The sequence below is a fragment of the Agelaius tricolor genome, unplaced genomic scaffold (assembly GCF_023055355.1).
Source record: "Agelaius tricolor isolate 1412-34295 unplaced genomic scaffold, bAgeTri1.0.p SCAF_15, whole genome shotgun sequence".
NCBI classification, from domain to species: domain Eukaryota; kingdom Metazoa; phylum Chordata; class Aves; order Passeriformes; family Icteridae; genus Agelaius; species Agelaius tricolor.
The window spans coordinates 9316115-9339095 of record NW_027269275.1 but is presented as its reverse complement, the minus strand read 5'-3'; the positions used below and the strand labels follow the sequence as shown (position 1 = coordinate 9339095).

Genomic DNA, 22981 nt, shown 5'->3' with positions numbered 1-22981 from the left:
GGAAGGTCAGTCTCTGTTTAAGTCTGGATGTACCTAAAATCACAGCTTAGAATGCCAGCCTTGTTATTCTTGAAAATACAGGATACATGAACTGTTTTAATTAACCAAGAATGGAACAAAAACATCCAACTGCTACTGCAAGTTAAAAACCAAAGATGTCAATGTAACTTCAGAAAGGACTTTTCTTCCACCTCCAGAGACATCTGCAGGATTTTTGCACAACTGTTTCAGAACAATTACAGTGATTTGGACATCAGTAGTACTGATGGTGTAATGCAGATGTTGCAATACAGGTGCTGCACTGTTACCTTGACACATCCATGAATTTTAAGGTATTTGCTTTCTTCTAAAGTGGAGTATCAGAAAATCACTTTTTTTCTGTCACCTTAATAAATTAAATCTTCTAGGAGCCCAAAACTCAACTTTTAACCCACATTGTGTGCTGAGACCCTGAGCAGGCTGCCCTTGATGCCTACCCTCATTCTGAACACTGGCTGAAATTCCTTCAGTGTTGAAAGCAACTTGATCTGTAACGCTGCCCTTTCTGCTTCTTCTCCATCTGCAAATACATCAAAAAGTGCATCCAAGGCTTCTCCTGCTACCACAAGAGAAGATTCCTTCATAGCAACCTCAAGAAGAAATTTTCCAATCATCTGTAATAAGAAAGAAGAATTGATTTTTCCAGCAATGCTAAAGAAAATGGAAAGAAACATCAAAATTCTTTTAAGCTTGCAATGCAAAGTTTGCTTTTTCACCTTCAGTGTTTCAGCTGTATCTTGTCCTTTTGCCAGGACACTGCCAGAAATTCCAAGGATGCTCACCACGTTCACTCTAACACTGGCATTGCTGCTTTGAATACCAGCCTCACACAAAGCCAAGAGCTGCTCAGGAGTCATGCACTGGTCAGCAAGGGGAAAGGAGGCAAAGAAGGAAGACACACACAGTTACACTTTCATGGAAATTTTGAAATATGACATTTAGACACCGTACTTTTACAAAACACAGGCAAATTCTTCACAGAGTCCTAGATTATAAAAACTTTAAGAATTCTGAAAATGCAATTACCAAGAAATTTTAATTCCCTTTCATCTTGGTTCTTCCAGAACATATCCAAGGCTGACATGAAGTTGAAGGAAAAGTTCTGAGATTCTCACAAATTTACCTAGCTCAATAGCTGCTTCCAGCTCATTACAACTTACAGCATAAAAGCTCAGTTTTCAGTTTAAGGCCAGAAAGGACTAGCAGACTAGCTAGCATTGTATCTTGTGTAACAAATCATTACACTTCATTCCTGTATTCAACTCACTAATTCATATCCAACCAAGATTCAAGGACCACCAGATAGGTGACATCAGGAAATAAGCCATATTTCTAGGTGCTAAAATTCTGAATATTTATCATTATAACTATCTTCTAAAGATACCTGTTGATTTATTGCTATTCTGGTTTTGTAATACCTTTCGTTTGTTTACATGTTGAGGAGGAGATATATAAAAAAAATATTCCAATAAGCTCCATGAAAAACACAGTAAATGCTACTATTCTGTTTTTCCAGTCTTCACAACTGCTGAATTTTTGAACTAAAATTATATTGCTTTGTTTCAAAAACTTTCCAGCCCAATCTCACAGGAATTTGAACCTAGCAGAGCATTTGAGTTTGAAAGCTTTTACCTGGGAGATGTTCTTTGATGCCATTGTTTGTAGGAGAGCCCTCAAAGCACTGGTTACAGCTTCCAGGAATTCTGTGTCTGTAGGGAGTTCTGTCAAAGAACAGAACCCAGAGCAGAAGTTAAACAGTAATATGAGGGACACAGGAAGCAAAGAAATACAAATTCCTTAATCCCTAATTGCTTCTCCAGGTACTACCACAACAGGAAAAGCTAGATTTTCAGAGACTGGTCTCTGTAGGTTGTAACCATAGTGATTTGTTTGAATTCAGCATTGAGGTTGGAACACAGCTGGGCCTCTTTTCCAGGCACATCCCTGGTTGAGACGCTGTGTGACCTAAGGGACAGTGGCAGCCACTGTCACCAGAACAGCAGCTGAAAACTGTTATCACATGGAGGAACATACAGGAACTGAGAAACTGCAGGAGCTGACTGCATACTTCATCTCCTTTCTTCTGCCTTCTTAAGCAAGCTTTTCAGACACCCAGAGCCCTGGACTCTTTCCAATTCATATAAAGAGCATGTTTTCCGGTGGTTTAATAACATTCCAGGAATGTATGACTCAAACACTGCATTATTCTTGTTTAACTACAAACTCATCAGTAGCAGCCATCACCTCCAATCTGTGTTCTGCATTTCTTGAGGCTTTTCATTTTCCTCTAATGGGTTTATTTTCTGGACCACTCCAGATGCAACTTCTTGATTTATGTGCATCTCCTCCCTTCTCATGTAAACAATCAGATCTTTATGCCTCTCTTTCACTCTGTAAACCACAGAATTCCTTCTAACCACATGTTGGTATGTTATCAGCTCTATCTGGCAGTTTTCATTACACAGCATTTAAACACGAAAAAATGGGCCTGTGTCAATTAATTAATTTTAGCATCCTTAGCTGTCTTCAGATAGCAACTTCTCTAGCTTCATCTGAGAGCTTTCTATAACAAAGCATAACATGTAGACCCAAAATTTGGAAGTCCTATCTTCAAGCATGAGCATATTTTATGTGAACTTCCTTGGATATGTTTTCATAGATATTTTCTGCATTTTAGTGTTCCACACACTGCATTTTAGTGTTCCTATAGACTAATCACATGTCTTTAAAGACATTGAGAAAAAAGTATGTTTTGCATTTTCAAGCACTAATGCAGTGTCATTTTATACATCACAGCAGAGCACTACATGAGCTACATCTATGGCTACAAATAGAGACACTTGAAGGAAGGGAAGGAAACTAAATTTCTTGAGCTTTTAAGAGATGAGAAATGACAAAGCCACACATATGCCAGACTTCAACAGAACTGTCTTAGGGAAAATGTTTTCTGACAGTTTGGAGTATTGGCAGCTTTTCCAGGCTATAAGAATCGCTCTTATTTTTTGGAAACCCATCACCACTGACCTTAAAACAAAGATTATCAGAATAGTCTGAAGAAAACAGCCTGTCAGGGACCCAACATCTTCAGTCTGGAAACAGGTGGGCTTTTCTTAAACCTTTTTTTTTTTCTCCAATCTTGGTTCAGCTTCTCTCATGTCAGTAACAGAGAGATCATAGCATAAATGATCCAACAGGATTATGGAAATGATGCTGTTCTCATGTACAGGATCCCAGAAAGCAGCTGGAAATGCTACCTGCTGTAGACATGATCCAGTAACACTGTACTAGCAGGTGCATGGGGAGACCTCCACAGCATGTCCCTGAAATAATGCACCCTGGAGGAACCACAGTGAAGGCATTCTAGTGTTCATCAGGATGCATCACAGAATCTGTGAGGCTGGGAAAGACCTCTGAGATCAGTCCAACCTGTGACTGATCACTGCCTTGTCAACCAGACCCTGGCACTGAGTGCCACATCCAGTCTGTCCTTCAACACCTCCAGGGATGGTGACTCCACTGTCTAAACACAGATCTAATATATATCTACATATAGATATATATAGGTTATATATATACAGATATATATAGGTTTTTTAGAAGAATTAAATTTATTACCTTCTCTGTTGAAATTGAACCCACAACAGGGTTCAATTTCTCAGAACAGGGAGCTGAGCAGCTTTAACACTTAGCTGTAACAACTTTGCACACTTTCTTACTACAAGTATAATTCCAATAAAGCTAAGCCATCATAATCATAAAACACATCCTGGGGACAAGGTGGCTGCTCTCTTTTCTACTATAATAAGCATGAACATTCTTGAGATTTTTGCACCAATTGCTTTTGCCATAATTTGGTAAGATTACTAGGAAAAAATGATGTGAAAGACTGTGCTAGACATGTTTTGTTTTCACATCTCCTTAGGCTAGTTAGGGCATTTAAAAAGAAAATGTCCCATCTTCTTCATGCTTGTCTGATAGCTGAAAAACTGTTATTACCACAAATATGATCCAGCAAACAGTTCTGGTCTCCCAAGAAGGCAGTGTTAATCCACTCAGAGACTTTCTGTGCAGACCCAAACGTGAAGCAGGTTCTTGCACTATGAGCAGACCTGCTCAAGGTGCACTTTGGATAAACACATCTTAACAGGATACATTGTCCTGTCAGTACATTGCCAACATTCAGTATCCTTATCTTGAAGGATCAGAGGGATAAAGTTAGTAGTAAACAGCATTGGAACATGGCTGCCTTGTATCTAGATGATCAGCAAATCCAAAAAGAGGGTCAGCAAGCCCCCTTGACCAAACATCTTACCTGTTTTAGAAAAGATCAGCTGTGAGAGATGCTGTGCAAGGGACTGAAGTGCTGAAGCTCCCCCAAGACAATCCACATCTGACACCAACAAAATGCTCTGAAGACATGTTAAAGCTCTACACTGTACTGCATTCAGTCTGAAACAAACAAAAAACACACTGAGCAGGTATTTTTGAACACACCTGTTGAAATATGAAGAGGAATCTTTAATTTAATAAGGCTGTGATGCAGTATGCAGTTCAGAAAAACATTCGTAGCTCTTTATTTAAAATCATCTATCAGATCTACCAGTTTCCAGATCTTAAGAGCAGCCCAAAGATGGACAATCCTTCTAAGAGTTCTAAAACAACTGAATATACATGAAAAACAGTAAGAGAGACAATGAAATGCCTACTTTTTAATTAATGGTTTCCAAGATGGATTGTGCATACAGATGTCTACAGCAACACTGTTCGGAAAAGCAGTTTTTTCAAGAATCTGAGGAGGGGAAAAAGAAAGGTTTAGCAATAAAGCCCTTTTTCCTTTTCTTTTTTTATAGTGTGTTCAGAGGGAAGACTGAAATTTTAGCTTAATGTCAAACAGATACTTCAAACTACATATTTGTAGTTTTCCAGATAGCAAATATCTTGCTTCTAAAAATGCCAGAGTTTTCCTCTATCACTTAAATGTTGCAATTATGCACTGGGTTTAGCACAGAGTACTTAAAGTGTTCAACCGTACTGACAACAGGTGATTTTCTAGGTCTCTGCTATTCTTTCTTCTTTAGCTCTTTCTTCTTATAGATTCTGCTACAGGATTTTCAGATAGCTGCAAGTCTGGAAGGCCTTGCCATGAAACTCTGGCTATTAAGTACAAAAAGCCTTCAAAGTTTTCATCTCACACCTTGATGTCTTAGCTCAGAATTCTACAATGCTGCCAAGCTAACACAGTAACTGATTCAAATAACAAACTTCACCTTTACAACCCCAAATAAAAATGAGCAAAAAAACTCTGAAACAAAAACATCTGATTTCCTGTCAGTGCCAAGTACTGTATTTCACACACTTTGTATAAAACAGAGGGAGAGGAACTTGCACTTTTTCAGTGCTGACTGTTGCCATTCATTAATGTTACTTCCACCTCATTTAGCTAATACAGAAATCTGGCTGTCACGCTTCAGCCAAGTTTCCTTTCTTTCTGTGGGTAATCTTTTTCATGTCCAAATCAAGGAATAAAAATCTTTGTATTTTGGGGGGGAAAAAATTTTAAAAAGACCTACCAGATTTCTGAAGCACATGACCCTTCTATTCTCACATGAGCAAATTATTTAGGTCATGCAACGATGCACCACCTCTAGGCCAAAAAAGTGGGGCCAAACTCACTTAAAAAATACTCCCTTCCTCCAGGTGGATTGGAGTAATTTGTTTGCCTAACCTGGGATACAAAGCAGGAACAAGGGAAAGACTGTAACATGTGCTGGAAATAATACAGAAGACAATTACCTTCTTTGGAATGAGGTTGTTCAGAAATGCTGAGTTAACTTCATCAGAGAGGCACAGGGGTGACAGCAGCAGCCCACTCCCCTCGTTGTATGAGTTTTCCATGAACAAGTCACTCTCATCACTACTGGAGACTTCTTCCCACTCATCATCAGAGGGATCTGAGAGCACAAGACAGATTTGTAAATGTAACAGCCCTCACGCAACAGGTATCTCATTTCCCAACTGAAACTGGTGCCTCCAGACATCTTTGTTTAGGAATCTTTAAGTTCTTGGGCTCTAACAAACTCCTCACAAACCAAGTGCCACTAAGCCACACTTCTAAATATTTTATTAAAAATATTTTATACTCACTGAGACACAAATATACTTATGAGAGAAGTTCTTCATAGGCGTGCATGTTAATTGCTAATACTAACAATGGGTTGTTTAAAAATATCAAAAAAGGTATAGAAGAATCATTTCATAAAGACTTATTAAGATTTTAACTTGGACTGTACCACTTCATTTTCTGAGGTTGATTCAAGCATGCAAATACACCAGTTTAACTTAACTTGTTTACTAATTGCAGTCAGTTTAAGGCAATTGTTTCCTCTGGCAATACTGAAGCCACAGACAGATGTCCTCTGCCTGGGCAGCAACTGGGCTGGATGAAGATGTTACTGTCTCCACAGCAAGGTCAGTTGAAACAAAATGATGACAGCAAAGAAAGCCAAATAATCTCTGATAGTCATTTCAAGCAACACATTTCACATAAATTAGATTTATTATCTTAAACCTGAACTAGGCTACTTACATGATTATACTACCAGCAGATCTTTAAGGGCAGATATGGTGAGAGGAGTTGAAGTTCTATTACAACAGGCTGCTGTGTGAATAACCTGTCCACAGCTGAAGGGGGACTTTGGCTGACAAGCACAAACTAAAATCACCCTCATTTATATTTGAACTCGTCTATCTACATCCACAGAGTTCACACTCATTTAGCTGAAGTTTCTTTAAATCTGGTTACATTTTAACTAGTGTTTACCCAAGTCCCAAGTCTACAGGTGGAACTGATCCTCCTTTCCAACAGATGAAAGCTCTGTGCACATAGGTCAGGATATTTAACTATTGTGACAAAAAAACCCACCTATCACATTCACCCCCAAGTAATTTTGTTTGACAACACAGATTCTCACGAGATGTAGGTCCTGTAGTAACTACAGGAACAGCCATGCATTTCTGGGGCAAAAGGTAAATTCTCAAAAAATACAGCAAGAAAGATCCAAATGAATGCATTTCACTCGTACTGTGCAAATTTATTTGAAGGTGATGGTTATGGTTTATCAGATGTAAAGGCTTGTAAAGACGTCAAGGTGTGGCAACTTGACCACACAGGCATCTTATGGTAATATCCAATTAATTCTACAGCCATAACTTGCTGGTGTTAATAGCCTTTGCATGAGAAAATGGTTGTCTTTCATGCTTTACCAAACCATGGCAGCAAGAGATATGAAAACAAAGCAAGACATCCCCTTTCCAGTCTCCTGCCTCTTCTAAAAAATTCCTTTTGCATCTTTAGAAAACAAAGAAGGCAAAAAACATCCCTTGAAAATGAACTGATTACAATACAAGCTGACAATGCAATTCAGCAATAACAAAGACAGCAGTTGTCATAAGTTGACAGCAAGCGACCAGGGCAGAGCAGGAACTGGGATCTAGAACACTGGCCCATAATTATGATCAGATTTCTTCTAATGCTCTGGGAAACACAGGCATTTCCAGCAGCAATGCCTTCCCCACCTAGCACTGGTGACCCACAACTACAGACTGGACAGCAGTGAAAGAGGAGCACTCTGCTCCTTCCAAGCACTAGCCAGTGCTCAGAACAACACACCCCTCACCAGCCTGGTTACTTCTCTCAGTTCTGTTGCAAGTTGAGTGTTATTATGAACTCAGCATAATGGCTAAAGCTATTTTAGTCCTCAAATACTTTGAAAATTAAATGAACAGCTGCCTCTGGATTCATCCTAATTTCTAGAGACTGTCTGCCCGCGAATGGGTCAAGTACTGTAGCAAAATACAACACAATCCATCTTACATTACACTGAGTGAATGGCAGAATATGCAGCTTATCCACAAGAGATTTTCCAATTAAAGGGGAAAGCTATGAATTACAGCTCATTAGATGAGAAATGCAGTTATGAAAGGAGCTTCATACACTAGGTGCAGAATTTCCTTGTGCTGTAAAAGAAAAAAAAAGTTACCATTGGGAATAACTGGGCATTACTGTGGATTTTATAAGAACCTGAACATTTTACTCAGTTACTTTCTACACAATTACTCCTACAGCAGGCTAAAACTATAATAGCAATCAAAGTTTTCAGGTTTTGGAGGGTTTAGGGGATTAGTTTTGTTTGTTTGTCGGCTTTATGAAATAGAATTTGATAATCTCTCATTTGTTTTCCTGAAGATTAGAAAAAAAGCTATCAAAACAGTTTCAGAGTTCATAAAAGATACAGAATATCTATATCCTACTCCCCTCCAAATAACAGCCTCTCTCTCCCCTCCTCCTCAAGGCTCAAAAAGGCAGAACTCTGGAAGCCAAGATCTACATTGTTGCCAGAGTTCCATGCAAAAGCTGTCCCTACTCCTAATTTTGCAACACTTGTGGTATCAAAACTAAATCAAAGCCATAAGATTTATCTGCTTTAAAAAATGTGATGCCCCCCATCCTGCAATCAGATTCACACACATCTTGCACCAGAAGTCAGACCTCACTCTAACTGAACAAAGATATTGCTGCAACACTTCAGGAAATATCTCTCTGGCACGAGTCCCTTTTTGTTTGTTCTTAAATGTTTGCACATGCAGGATCACACAAAAAAATAAAATTAAGCAATGTATGTCACTTAAATGAAGAAAAAACAATTACCTTAGTAATAGAAATGAAAACCTACTTTGCCACCAGATGAGGATATCAGGGACAACATGCCCAAGGGCATTTGCCCTTGAAAACCCAGATGAGCAAACAGCAACCTAGAGGTGACCTACTCAGAAACAAAACACACCACAACAGTTGCAATGAACGAGACTCTACAAACCTTCACTGCAGCACATGTTAACAATGATCTCCAGAGCAGTCTGCTGAGCCGTCAGTAAAGCTGTCACTTCTTTCAGTTCCCACTTATCAGACTAAAAAATTAAAAACATGAACCAAATTTGATTTTGGAAAACAACATACAAGTGCCATTTAAAGTATCCAAGCTGTCAGTTAAAAATACAGTCCCAGCCATTTCCTCTTCTCAGTCTACACCCAAACTTGAAAAAAACCCCAAAACACAAACCCAAGCAGTGTTATCTACCATCTTTTTCTTGGATGTTCCAGAGCAAATTTAATTCTCAAGGAATGCCACTTGCACTAAAGCTGTCCAAAAGCCAGTCAGCCACACTTACTGGAAGTAAATCTGAAACATCATTTTCTCTTCTAAGTTTTCCTTTTGGTATTTCTTCCATGTTATCATCTTCACTCAAAACACAGTTTTCTGTAGTATCACTCATGTTTTCTTCAGTTTCTGGTTCCACAGGAAGTTTTAACCTGTTTTTCTCAGCTTCATTCATACGAATAATTGTTTCACCAGCATCTATTGCCAAAGAGTCTGAAAATATCTTCAGGATTGCATTAACCGTGCTTCCCAGGCTGCCTGGTGGAATGGTATCCTTTATATTCCAGATAGTGCCTAAATACAAGGTAACCAAATTATATAAATTACTGAAGTGCTCAATTCCTAGTTCTGTAATAGCCATTTTGTAAGGACACAGCCTCCACTACTTAAAATACTCAGTGCTTATATTCACTATAAATATTAAAGTCTTTTCTCTACAGATTTCTATTTTTTTTTTTTTTGTATAACATTTCATATACCCATCTGTAATAATTGTTATGCCCACATCTTAAGCTCAAGTAAATTTCAGCATTTAGAGAATATTTATGTGGAGCAACCTTGGTGTCACTCTGTACCTGAGATAACAAATCCACACGCAAGAATCATTTTCTAAGGAGTCTCAAAATTAATTTATTACACTCCAGTATCAAAAATCACCATGGTTAAACATTTGAGGTAATAAAAATTCAAGGTAGAGAATCTGAGGCAAAAAAACTTACAGCCAGTAAGATCAAAACAACTCCTGCACCACTTATTATTGACTCATTTAACTGTTAAAACCTAAATGAGCAGTTAAAGTGGGCTATCACACTGAGCAGGGGCTGAATTCAGAATCAAGCATTCAAGCCAGTTTTAAAACTAGTTGCAAATACCTACTTGCAGTTCCAAAAGGCAGATATAACCTCACAAACCATCTGTACACCTTGACAATCAGATGTGCAGACCAGAGCAGAGAAGACAAAGCCTTCTGTCCTTCCCAGCCTCCTTTACCTGCCAGGCTCCCCATCCCCAGGCAGTGAACCCCCCCTTGAGCACTGTACCTGCTATCAGTGTTCTCAGAAGGATGTGCTTCATGGTGCTCTCTGGACTCAACATCACTGCTTCCAGTATTTGCTGTGCAGAAGCATTAAATGAAGAAAGAAGATCTGGATTATCTTCTGTCACTGCCTGCAAGCAGTTTGCTGCAGCAAACAACAAGAGCAAACATAATTAACAAACCCAGTAGTAGCTTTTGCTCTGCTAATGAGACAGCATTATCCTCCTGAAAGCTGGAGTAATGAAATGCTGACACAGGAAAAAAAATTCATGCAGCATCATGCTGTAATGGCCTGACACTGTGCTTCACAAGTTGTGTTTTGGATTGAAAGACATTCTGTGGCAAACCCATACATAAAACAGGGTGAGGATGATACCACACCAGTCATAGAATTGGTTATATTAATTTCAGCTACTCAAAATTAAATTTATCCATTATACACTGACAATAGACAACATACAAAAAATGTTGGAAGCACACATACCTGTATGACCATTATGAAACTATAATAACAATAACAGTGATAAAACCAGACTGAAAGTGATTGGAATTGTTTGGGGTTTTTTTAGAAGGACTATCTCCTCTGCTCAACAAATTAAACCCTCCATTACCAAAACGTGAAAATAAAATGAAAAACACAGCCTGCCTTTAAAGCCCTCATCCCACAAAATTTTTCTTCCCATGTAATCACCAATAAGCCATTCTCTTTTGGACTGAAAATAAGCACAACTGAGGTCAACTTCTTTATTACGTGCCACTCAAAAATGAATTTACAGTCTTACACTCATTGCAAACTTCAGCAATGCTAAAGCAGGTCCATTATGCAATGAATGTAATATGAGTGTTACATTCATACAATTTAAAAACAAAAGGTATCTTTAAAGCCTTTTCTTCTCTTTTTACCACTTACCTACTGAAATAGCCAGATCCACATTTGTGGCAAATTTCTTCATGTAATGTAAGACAGCCTCCAGACATCCTTCTTTATTGAATATGTATAGAGCAGTATTGTTGCATTCACTGAAGTATGGAAAAGATCAGTCAAACATTTTTCCAGGGAAAAAAGTACTGTAGCAACATCTAAAGCACCCCATACTTGTTATTACTCACATTTTTAAAAGCTACCTAAGAATTATGCATTAGTCAAAGAGCTATCCTTCATTATGATCAACTATACAAAATGCTGAAAGAGAAGCTGCAAAATCCTGGACACTTTTGAGGAAAGCTGGCTTGTGCCAGCTGCTTCCTCAGACAGTGTTTGGAGTTGATCTGGGAGCCTCACTACAGCTCCTGCTGGAGTGAGCAGGGCAGCTCAGAGCTGTGGGCTGCCAGCCAGCCCAGGGCTTCCTGCAGCCACAGGAGACTTCACCCACAAACCCACTGCCAGCAGAGCAGGCTGCTGCCTCTCACTCAGTACCCACTCACCCCAAAAATGACTGCTCTTACCATTCAGAAATGCAGTTACCGTCATTACCTAACAGTGGGATTTGTGTTTCTTCAAGTTCTCACAGCTACTCTCTCTTTTAAATTGATATATTGATATAAGAGTAATTCAAACTAAAAAAAGCACAGGAGCTAACTAGCTGCAAGGGTCTTCAAAACTTTAATTTTGAAAATATTATGTCCCAGCATTGATGCCAGCCCTAATTTTATCAGAATCAAACTTCGCAAGGAAACAAGCAGTTCACACTCATTACCACAAAGTTCAAAATACAGAAGTGATTTACATCACACTTAATAATCATACTTCCTGTTCTCAAGCACTGACTAAAAAGCAAAAATAAATATGAACACACAACATTGCTGAGTCAGTTACAAAGGGTCATGTATTCTGTGCAAGATGCTGAACAAGGAGTTTATCTACTGTCCTAGATTCCAATCCCTAAAAAATAAATATCCCAGTTTAAAAATAAGGCCTCAAGCCAGCAGCCACATCACACAAGCGGGCACAGAGGCAGTTCCACTGAGGCACTGTACAGTGCTAAACAAAATTCTCTATGCAAAGTGTACAATGTGAGGGAAAAAAAGAGAAACAACACTAAGTTTAAGGAGAAGTTTTGGAACAGATTTGTATCACTTCAATGTTTACAGTAATTTCTGTATTAATAGTGTTGCCATTTCTCTTCCTTCACCTGGTGTTTCCAATATAAACTACTAATAGAACAATTTACATTATTTTCTCACATAATAAGTAAATTTTTATCAGTGTCCCAGTAACTAAGGGATAGTTGCCCCAAACAGTTAATATTAGTGTTTGGGATGACCTGCAGGGGAAGAAAGTAGTATAAAAACTCCTCATATTCCTAGAGCACTGATCCACTGGTTAGAATTTCATTTTCCCCATTTCTTGTATTGTGATATGGACCTACAGGAAATTCCTGCAAGAAGCCACAACCCAAACAACAGACTATGACAGAACATGTTCAGAAAACAGGATCAGAACTCAGGATGAAGGACCAGTAGAAAAAGAATTTGTTACTCTTCTAAAACTACTTGCCAACTTTTAGAATCCTTCACTTAAAAAAAGTAATATATACTAGAAGATAAACTTTTATTTCAGATGAGATGAGGGCTCATCATTATTAAAGCAAGGTACATGTAGGAGCAACACAATCAGAATCAGCAAATGAATGCATCTTCCCATGCCAGGACAACAATTTCTTTTCTGCCTCAATTACCACACTCCTTTTCAGGAACAATTTAATTTGGCTAAAATGCCAGTGTTTACACAGTACTTACCATATATTCCACAGCAAATTAATAGCCTCATTGGCTATGTCTTCAATATAATTTTTGTTCACCCCTCTGCATTTCTTTGGAGAGAGCTGGTTAGCATCCAGTGCAGTGCTGCACTACAACCAAACAAAAGAAGCAAGGTTGGGAAATAATCAGCCACAAAGAGAAGCAAAACTTTAAAGTGTTATCAGCACTGAATGGAGAGATCCTCTAATGCAGTGTTTATTACCACAACACCTGTCTAGCTTCCTTTCTTTATGAAAACTTGAACCATTGATAACTTTCCTCTTGTAGAAAGACTCTTACAGTACTTGCTTTGCAGTTAGTCTTTAGAAGCACTTTCTACAAAAAATAAAAAAAAAATACTTGGGAATTTTGCAACCTGAAGTACTCTTTCTTGCTAATTGTCTGTCTGGAGCTGTCAACAGTTGTTTCTAACCACAAAGATTAACTCAGCTAATACCTTACTGACCTCTATAGTAATACTATTACTCATATTTTAAAATGGGGAAGAAACACACAGAAAATGATAATATTGCTCAAGGTTGCTCATACAAAGACAGCAGGTAAGAGAAACCAATGCAATATCCAAACTGCAGTGCAACACCTGGACCAAACAAAAAATACAAATTCAGTACATGTTATTCTCCACTAACTACCCAGCTCTACATACAAATATCCATTGAGACAAAATTGCTCACCAAAAAACACCACTAGAATAATACTGCAACATAAATGAAGGACCTTGATTCTCACTGACAGAATAAACTTGCCTTAACTGACATTACAGACCCAAAATCTCCAGACCTTTCACTCAAAAAATCATCCTAGGCAGTAAACCTCACCATGGACACAAGTTAGCTGGCCAGGAGCCAGAAGGCAGTGGTTAGAAATCTTTGGAATAACTTTTGTATCACTAAACCTATCAAAACATTCTTTCAAAAGATCTTTCAAGTACCTTACTGTATTAACAGCTACGGAAACAGAACTGTTTTTGTATATGGGACAATTCAATGCCTAGATCAGGTTTAAAATCAAAATAAAAACAAGCACACCTCTTTCAGAAGTACAACCAGGGGTGTCATGATGTCGCTTGTTACCATGTCATCACAGACATCAAATCCTCCACAAGCACTCAGATTTCTAGGGAAAACAAAGAATTAATGCTTCGGATGAGATACAATACTTGCCAAGAATGTTTCAAAAACCCCATACCTTTGATATTCTTCTCTGAAAGTTATGGCATGTTGTCATCTTACCGCAGGGGTTCCTTATCACATAACTTTCATCTTCTTGGTGTTTCTCATGGGCAGCTTCTCAGAGCACTGACTCTCTTCTTCACAAAGCAGCCAACTGACTCCAGTTCCTTCTCAACCAGCCACCCCACTCTTTTATAGCACTCTTCTCATTGGGTACAGCTGTGGCCTGTTCCTAATCTTTGCTAATTGGCCCAGCTGCAACTCCTTAGGGGTAAGATTACTTTCTACACTATCTTTACTTTCTTATATTCTATCCCCCTACATGGTACTTTTTATTTTAAACTCAATTTGCTTAAACAGTAGCTTTAGTCTTCTACCTCACTAACACAAGAGAATAGCTTTGGAGTTAAAAATAAAACATTATTTCCATTTATTCATGAATTAGAATGCTTATCTGTACTAAAACATCATGACACAAAATGCCATCCAAACTGCACTCAAATTCTCTCTATTTCCTCATAAAGCCATACATTTCATAAAGCCTGCTCCTGCCATTGAAGTCTCACAGTCTCACAGAGCAGGAAAAGCCCCTCTCTCACAGACTTCAGCTGATGTAGGCGTAGTTCCTCAGACCAGAATTAAAGCAAGAGAGGCTGGCACTGCAGTCCACATCTGTCACCAGCAGGACCCCACAGTTCCCCCCATGCAGGATCCCCCATTTGCCCTTACCGGAGAGCGCCCGCAGCCGTCTCGCGCACAGCCAGGCTGGGATCCATCAGCAGCGGCCCCAGGCAGCGCACCACGTCCCGCTGCACAAAGGCGGGGATGACCTGCTTCTGCTGCAGCAGCTGCGAAATGCTGGCACACGCATACTCCCTCACTTCAGCACTGGGATGCTGCAGCTGAGGAGACACAGAGCACATCACACTGAGAGAAAAGGGAGCTGGAGGGTTTTACTGAGTGAAGAGATTGATCAGGGCTCTGTGGCTCCCATTTTACTGCTCCTGAGTGGAAGCAGGAACTTTTAACTTCCATGAAAGCTTATAAATCCTCGCCTGGGTTATGTGTGTTAACTTTATGACTAGATAAATGCTGTTCTGGGTATCTGACAAGACAGCCATAGTCCAGACACAGATTTGACACTAGCTGGCACTGGTGAGACCTCAATTACCACATATTAAAAATGGACTGAAGTGGAGGGGAAAATATCATCAATTAAGTATAACAGACATAACACATGCCAACATATAGAAAAGCCAAAGAAACATTTAAAAAAAATAGACTTTAAATTAAAAGCATCTGCGTAACACCAAGAAACAAGTGTTCCCGACATTCCCCAAGACAATGTTGACAAATGCTGTAACAGAATTTTAGGTGAGATACAAGAATTACAAATTGCAAAAATAATAACACAGTAGAAATGCATATCCTGGAAGGCCATGGAGTTTGTTGAAAACCTGGCAAATAAACATCTGCTGAAGAGCAGAACAGAAGAGTAGTAACATCAGATCCTGCCTCTATTGAAAAAGATATCTCAGCTCATCCTCACCTGTGCCATTATTTACTCTCCCTTCCCCTCACTTTCCTAAACAGGTTAGTCCAGAAGAATAATCAATCAGTCAGCTATTCGATGAATTAAGATGAAGTGAAGTGAGCAAAGGGGATTTAATTTCTTAAAGGAAAACGGATTTTCGTTTCTGATTCTAAAGTCACACCTGCAGAAGGAGATTTACATCAGTTTTCACCCGCAATACTTAAGCCAGGACTATGGCCTACAAGTGGCCAAACCCAGTCTTTCTCAGCATTTTCTATCCCTTATTCCTTACGTGTGTCTCTTGGACACTTGGCTCTGGCCAAGTAGAAGTCTGCGGCCGGGGAGACGGAACGCAAGCCCCGCCAGGACGGCCCGGCGGCCCGCGCAGGGCCGAGGGCACGGCGCTGTCCCGGCCCGCCGCCGCAGCGCGCACGGCAGCGCGGGCGGTGCCGGTGCCGCCCCGCCGGGCCGCGCGGCCGTGACGCCGCGGGAGCGACGGCCGGGAGGGGAGCGGAGCGGAGGGAGGGGCGGCCCCGCGCGGCCGCTCGGCTCCTTCCCGCCGGGGGCGCGACCGCGCCCGGGCCCTCGCCCGGCACCGCCGCGGGGGAAGCCGAGGCCTCGCCCCCCGCGCCCGGCCCCGCAGCCCCCGCCGCTCCCCCGGTCCGGAGCGCGGCTCCCGCCGAGCCCGCCCCGCGCCCGCCCCCGCCCGCACCTTCTCCAGCAGCTCCGCCGCCGCCTCCTCCTCGGGGCCGCGCTCGCCGTCGCGCTGCAGCGCGGGGCCGGCGGGGGCTGGGGGCGCCCTGCGGAACCGCCGCGCCCGGCTCTTGCCCATGGCTGCGCTCGGCGCCGGCGCGCCCACGTGTGCGGCCCCGCGCAGGCGCCGCGCCCGCCCCGCTCCGCACACCCCGCCCTGCCGCCGCCGCCGGACATCCGCGCTCGACCCCCGCCGCCCCGCACCGAGGGAGGACACCGCACCTGCTGCGCTCAAACAAGAAAATTATCAATAGAAACAGTTTCCTCTAAGGGCACTTACAGAGGCGGGATTGACCTGGAGGATGGAAACCTGGAAGGGGTTTCCTCTCTGGTGTCAGTATCTTAGATTATAAGACCCACATCAAATACAGGAAATGTTGGTCCGGTATGAAAGTTACAGAGTGCAGCTATAAATTTTCTGAAGTTCTTCTGTGTTCAGTGGAGATCTGTATTTGCACAGTACAAAAGAAGATAACACCTGTTTATACAAAGATTTTATTTTATACACATTTACCTACAAAATATACAGCAGTTAAAAATAATGGATGGGCAGAAGACTTACTGGAAAAAAAATCCAGAAGACAATTCTTAAAGTTTCAACTGACAAAGTTACATCAATAGGCTGCCTTTAAAAGCCAGTCTACCCTGTAGTAGGGGTTACTGAAGTTGCAAGAGCTTTGCAGTTAGAGTCAATTTAAAGAGTTCAAAACATTTAAAAAGGCACCTTGAACAACTTAAACTCTTAAAACTTGACAGTTTTAGCTATTCAAAAGTTACACTTTATGCATATATCATCCACACCTGGTTGTTAACACTCTGAATAACAAATTTTGTTATTTTATTGTGGCACTCTTTAGACTTTCTTCACCAAATCTGATGTTATACATTTGCAATACCAGTTTCATATTCTGACTATCAGAGCATAAAAATCCACTCAGAATGGTCAGGTGGATTTAGATACAGTACAACCTTACAATTGGGAAGATACAAGCATATTTAAGACAATTTAAAAAAATTAAAATCTTAAAATAAGTGTTTTGAACCAGATCAAACAAGGAACTACGTATGACCACAAGGAAAGTGGCTGGTGCACTATATACACAACTTGACAAATGTAATCCTTGATATATTTGTGAAGTTCTTTAACAGTAAGACCAGTTTTCTCCGGCACAAACAGTCAGTCTTCCTGCGAGCCTTTAAACCAGTTCCAAAAGTGTGACCAGGAGACAAGGACGGCTGTAATGAGGAAGTGTGCTAATAAAACATCAGGAGAATGGCAAACGTTCCTTTCAATACTCCTCACAAGAACAAGAAAATCCATACACCAGCTATTTCTTTTTTTCCTCAACATTGGCATCCATCTGCTATTTACAATAGCTTAGAAAGACACGTAACACAAATGAGGTTTCATTTTCAAGTTCAACTTCATTGCCGATTAACATACTTCACCTGTATGTTCTGTTCTAGCTGAAGTAAAAAAGTGACACTAATACTGAAAAAGAGGTAATCAGAAGTAGCAAAAGCACTGATAATGTGATAACAAAGAATTTGGATAAATATTCAAGAAAGTAATATTGCACACTTTCACTGTCAACTGTGTTAAGACTTTTACTCCCAGGCAGTGACAACCAGTCCCATTTGATTTTTTTGCTGTCATACTACCTTAAAAAAGGTCATTTTTGGTTTCCATGGCAGTGGAAAAAAAATGAAGGAAGACAGCCCTTATTGAACATGAGGCCTAGGTTTCAAAATTAATTTTCCAGTCTGCAAGACAGAAAACAAAATAAATAAAGTTTAAACCCTGAAAGTTGAACGCAACAATTAAGCTTTAAGTTCAATGTTACAAGGAGAATTTAAAACAACACACAAAATGATACTAAGTATTCCACATTCCAGTTTTACAGACACACAGAATTTGCTGAGGTATATACAAATGCTGTTCAGAAAAACAGACTGTGTGTCTTTTTGAATTATTTAACAAAGAAGGTTTAGGCAATGAAGCAGCAACACTTACATCATCACAGGACATATTATATTCTGCCAAAACAGTTCGGCATCGGGCTGCTATACTGCGTGGATTGTGTCAAGGAAAGCAACCAACACTTGTACACAAAGTAAGCAAAAACTACCAAAGCAGTATTGGCACAGGCTTCAACAACTGCAGGAATTACACTTTTAACGTGACAAACATTATCAAAGGATACATTGATGGTGCCACCACTCTTTTATGTATTCCAGCAAAGAACAAGCCTATTAGGGTAATACAGCTAATTGTGAAAAATGGGTGATTCCAAAGTGACGTGAAAAATGATACCTAGGAAAGAAATCAGGTTAGTTCAACTGCATACTTTCTAAAACACACACAAAGTCACTGCCTAAATCCCTTAACTAAAAATAAAATACTGCTCCCAGCCATTTCCAAGTACTTGTGAACAATTCTTTAGATAAGCATTCAGGGTACAGTGTTTTGGCAGGCATTGTCCCAGGACACATTCCACAATGTCTCCAGACAGCTTGATAGCTTTACTAAAAATCACCTCCCAGTTTCATGTGAGAATGTGTTCAGCCTTTCAGTTTTCAATACACCTGACTGCAGCACCAAGCTATGGAACACAGCACATCTGGCATTAGGCTGACCTTACCTTTTGTGTCTCTGGGTCTATTAACCAGTTCCAAGCCCCAGTTGCTGTGCAGACTGACACCACTATCAAAATCACTGATGAAGAAAACAATGAGAGTCATAAACAGTATACCTCACTCAAATTTAAATGCATTTATTTTTCAGCAGCAACTCTTAAACACTTATTTCTTTTCTCACTTCTAAGAGAGGAAAAGCTCTTAATTGGAAAGCAGAAATGAAAATATGCAAAAACACTTCTCATATGTGAAACCCTAAGGATTCTGTACCAAGTTCTTGGACAGAACAAGTACATCTAAAAATCTAAATTCTGTCAAGTAAAAACATCCTGGTCCTTTGAAAGAACCAAAGTTATTTTTTCAAAAGGAAGTTGAAAAAATTTAATCAAAAGCATAGAGCTTCTCCTCTACATCACATAAACACTTTCTTTTCAGGATAACAGGAAGAAAAGTTAACATTGGTCACACATCCCATTATAATTAAAACAGAAAGTCCTCCTTTTATGTGAATTATGAAACAAGCAATTTTGGAAAAAACATGAGCCACTGAGTACAATATTAGTCATGCAGACTTCATTTAAATATGCTTAAAAGTTTGCGGTATTTTTTTAAATTATAACTGACAGAAAATAGCAATTTTGGAAGCCAAATGCATTCCTAAAGTAGGTGTGCACAAACTCAGCAGAACTGCATATAAATATCTGTTTGCTCTGAAACAAAGGGGTTTGAGGTGGTGCTGGTGTTTGCTTTTGCTTTCTGAGTAGTCATTCCTTCAGTTCCTTCATTCAAAACTGACCTCTCAGGAGAAAAGATACTGTTTTATGTGTTCGAAAAAAAGTCTGTTCTTTCAGTAGGAAAACTTCAGCAGAGTCTCAAAAACAAAACAAAACAAAAAAACCCAAACAAACAAACAAAAAAAAAACCAAAAAAAAAACCCCACCAAAGTTGTGTGTTTCTACCACAGACCACTGACCCCAAAGCTGGCAGCATATCTGTGGAATTTTTTGCCTTCCCCCCTCCTTCAAACCTTCCTGTCATAACAAAGCTGCCTTTATGGCAAACTGGTGTAACTTTTTCACCTTCAATTTTATAGGGACTATCTCACCTAATCATATTTTGTTTAAGTAACTACAGCAACAGCCTGGGAAGCCTGAGTCTTGAAGAAAAAAACTTCAGTAACATAATAAAAACCAAATAAAACAGAAACAAACACAGCTTATTGTTTCAGATATTTCCAGAATAATTCATTCTTGAGCCAACTCAATCTTAACCTCATTTTCCTAATTCTGGCTAAAATATTAGTTTATTATCCTGTATGAACTTACTGCAGAGTGTTTGAATGTATGCCACAAATTTTAAAGCAAGTATAAATAAAAATTTTTCTTTGGGATAAACAATGGTAAATCTAACAAGCTTGAAAGACAGACTCCTATTTATTCCTTGGAACACCAAACTTACTTCTCCAACGTCCTGTAGCTGGTTGCAAACATGCAATGTATTCAGTAAGTCTTCTTTCAAAAGCTTTGAGATCTGGGAAAGATGTATATCAAGCATAATTAGAGCTTCATCTATTTAGTCATGTTTTGAAGTAGAAGATAAAAAGAATTCCCCCATGCACACCCAGCTCTTAAACAGGCAGAGAAAACCAATGCAATGATCCTTCATATGCAGTAGAAGTCCAGTCACAGTAGCTTTACTCAGCTTCAGTTAAAAAGTACAGTGGTGGAGTTAATCTAAAAGCAAAAAAACTTCCCACTTATAAAAAGAAAAATCAATACAGTTGAGAAATCACACTATTTCAGACATCTTTAGAAATAGTGACTTAGATTTATAGTAACTTAAATTGCCTCTCAAAACAAGACAAAAGAAAGTATCACACTTTGAAGTAGTAAGTATATCAGGAAACCATTATGTTCTACTATCAATATAATGGCAATTTAAAAAGTTGGCCATCTGCCACTGTTCAAGGGGTTACTGTAGCAGTGTGGCTTTGATGATTTTGTTTCATAGAAACTTTGAATGTCATTATATATATACACACATATATGCAAAAAATCCCACAGCAATCACTGCTCCAATGATCTTATTCCAATCAATAATCCTTAAAAATAGATCTTCCTTCTCACTGCCATTGTTCTCCCATGGTCTTTCCACTGCAATTGCTGTTAAATCCATTTCAAGTTGATGCTCCTAATTGTCTCCAAGGAGCTGTTTCACTTTAAGTCCAAGTTAGATTTACACTTCCTTTCAACAAGGTCAATATTTGATAACATTCCAGTTAAAGCTAGAATTCTACCTGAGTAAAAGTTTTAATTAGGAACAACTTATCTTTCAGCTAAAGTATCTGTCAGCATCTATGAGGAATTTCAACTTCCAACTACTGCTATATTAGTTATCTCAATAAAGCAATAAAGAAGAAGCTTGGAAGAAATAAATCTATTATGACTACTGTGAAAGTAGTTTTCTACACTGTAAATTTATTCCTAAATGGTTTGCAGGTGAATTTACGGGGGAAGATTACAGTACCTTGACTTCAGCCACAGAACAACTAACTAGTCTTAATTACTGCCAAGAAGACGGAAGTTAATGGCCTGTCCTCCACATCCCTTCTGGGGAAGTTAAACCACCGCCGGCAATTACAGCTAATTAACTGTTCCCTGACTAGCACAAACCCCTCCAACTAGTCACTGAAGCGAGAGGGGGAACACGAGACACCACACGAAAACCTGCTGTTTGAGAAACAGCACCCTGAAGGCATAAAAACAGGCTATTGACAACAAAGCTCTCAAGAAAACACTCACATAATGCAGCCATCACTGAAAGAAAATATGAAAAAAACTTTGTCAGAAAAAAGAAAATTGAAGTTTAAACTTATTTTCAACTATGCACGTTCTAAGAACCTTCTCTGAGTTGATCCCTTTGGCAGCTGTGACTAGCAGGGCACACTTTGGGAACCCTCAGATTGCACAAGCATAGCAACAAAGCCCTGACAACGCCGGACTATCGGTTTCTGCGGACATTGCCTACTTCTGGTGCCAGCTACAAAACACCTGCTAATTCCGAAACACTGGGCCATTTTAAAAATCCCTACCAGTCTTTGGACACTGAAAAGTCCTTTCAGGGTTTTGACATTCTGTAAACTGTAACTTCAAAAGATCTTGTAACCCAAACCATCAAGTGTCCCCAGACAAGAAGGGACTAGAGGTCGCGTTCTCCAAAGGCGAAAGGAGCCCCGGCTCAGTGTAGCGCCTAGCGGGGCTCAAGAGCTGTAAGAAACGCGTCTCCCGCAAAAAGCCGGGAGCGGGCAAGGAGATCCCACAGCCCAAGAGGATTTTCCTCAGTTGCAGCCGAGCAGCGGCACCAAAAGGGAACCGCGGGCACTCCCTCCTCCCGGGGCAGGCAGCAGCCCTCAGCACAGGCCCTCCCGCGGGCGCTGCTCTCCGAGGAGCAGCACAGCCCGCCCCGAGCGGGGGACGCCGAGAAGGCCCCGGAACCCCGCCCTAGCTCGCCTGTCTGGGCCGAGGAAGAGCGCCGGGAGCGCGGTGCAGAGGGAGCCGAGGCCTCCCGCGGCCGCTTCGTCCCGCTCCGCAGGGACGGGGCAGCGCGCTTGGGCAGCCCGGGCGCAGAGCCGGCAGCTCCCGGTGCGCCGAAGAAGCAGCTCCGGGCTCGCTCCGAGCGGCCGCACTCACCCTCAGCCTGGTCCAGGGAGTTCATGGCGGGCGGGCGGGCGGAGCGGCGCGCACCGGGCGGAGCACCGAGCACGGGCCGTTCCCCGCGGCCCCGCGCACCGCCCCGCCGGCCCGGCCCCGCAACAACGCCCCGCGCTACT

General features: G+C 40.6%; 2 protein-coding genes across 7 annotated transcripts in view; both read right to left on the bottom strand.

Moving 5' to 3' along the window:
• HEATR3 (HEAT repeat containing 3) overlaps positions 1–18263 on the bottom strand; it is a 24671-nt gene extending 6408 nt beyond the window's left edge. The window contains exons 1-14 of one of the 5 annotated variants that reach the window (XM_071440365.1): positions 18178–18263; positions 14958–15130; positions 14085–14172; positions 13033–13145; positions 11204–11313; positions 10298–10438; positions 9268–9551; positions 8916–9006; positions 5833–5990; positions 4746–4828; positions 4352–4488; positions 1672–1760; positions 756–899; positions 477–653 (exon numbers count right to left, since the gene is read on the bottom strand). In XM_071440365.1, coding sequence (XP_071296466.1) covers positions 477–653; positions 756–899; positions 1672–1760; positions 4352–4488; positions 4746–4828; positions 5833–5990; positions 8916–9006; positions 9268–9551; positions 10298–10438; positions 11204–11313; positions 13033–13145; positions 14085–14172; positions 14958–15130; positions 18178–18192 — 1803 coding nt within the window. In that variant the 5' untranslated portion in view covers positions 18193–18263. Of the gene's footprint in view, positions 1–476; positions 654–755; positions 900–1671; positions 1761–4351; positions 4489–4745; positions 4829–5832; positions 5991–8915; positions 9007–9267; positions 9552–10297; positions 10439–11203; positions 11314–13032; positions 13146–14084; positions 14173–14957; positions 15131–15777; positions 15914–16054; positions 16158–16474; positions 16633–16795; positions 16935–18177 lie in introns of those variants that run through there. The other 4 variants (XM_071440367.1, XM_071440364.1, XM_071440368.1 and 1 more) reach the window with 4 other exon arrangements.
• CNEP1R1 (CTD nuclear envelope phosphatase 1 regulatory subunit 1) lies at positions 16997–22981 on the bottom strand. 2 transcript variants are annotated; one of them, XR_011681283.1, is made up of 7 exons: positions 22842–22981; positions 20611–20682; positions 19158–19231; positions 18720–18829; positions 18530–18584; positions 18178–18279; positions 16997–17751 (listed from the first exon to the last, which is right to left on the bottom strand). XR_011681283.1 is itself a non-coding variant. In XM_071440370.1 (6 exons), exons 1-6 carry the CDS (start codon positions 22864–22866, stop codon positions 18238–18240), a joined length of 378 nt encoding a protein of 125 aa, XP_071296471.1. In that variant the 5' UTR covers positions 22867–22981; the 3' UTR covers positions 16997–18237. The 2 variants fall into 2 exon arrangements, 1 of the variants encoding a protein (XP_071296471.1); XM_071440370.1 differs by having other exon boundaries at positions 16997–18279.

Excerpts from the sequence above, each read along its gene's own strand:
- CNEP1R1 (XM_071440370.1), bottom strand. The coding sequence starts at position 22,866 with ATGAACTCCCTGGACCAGGCTGAGG. Across the intron at positions 20,683-22,841 it reads CTCCCTGGACCAGGCTGAGG|ATCTCAAAGCTTTTGAAAGA; the intron begins GTGAGTGCGGCC and ends CATCTTTCCCAG. Across the intron at positions 19,232-20,610 it reads AGCTACAGGACGTTGGAGAA|TGATTTTGATAGTGGTGTCA; the intron begins GTAAGTTTGGTG and ends TTTCTTCATCAG.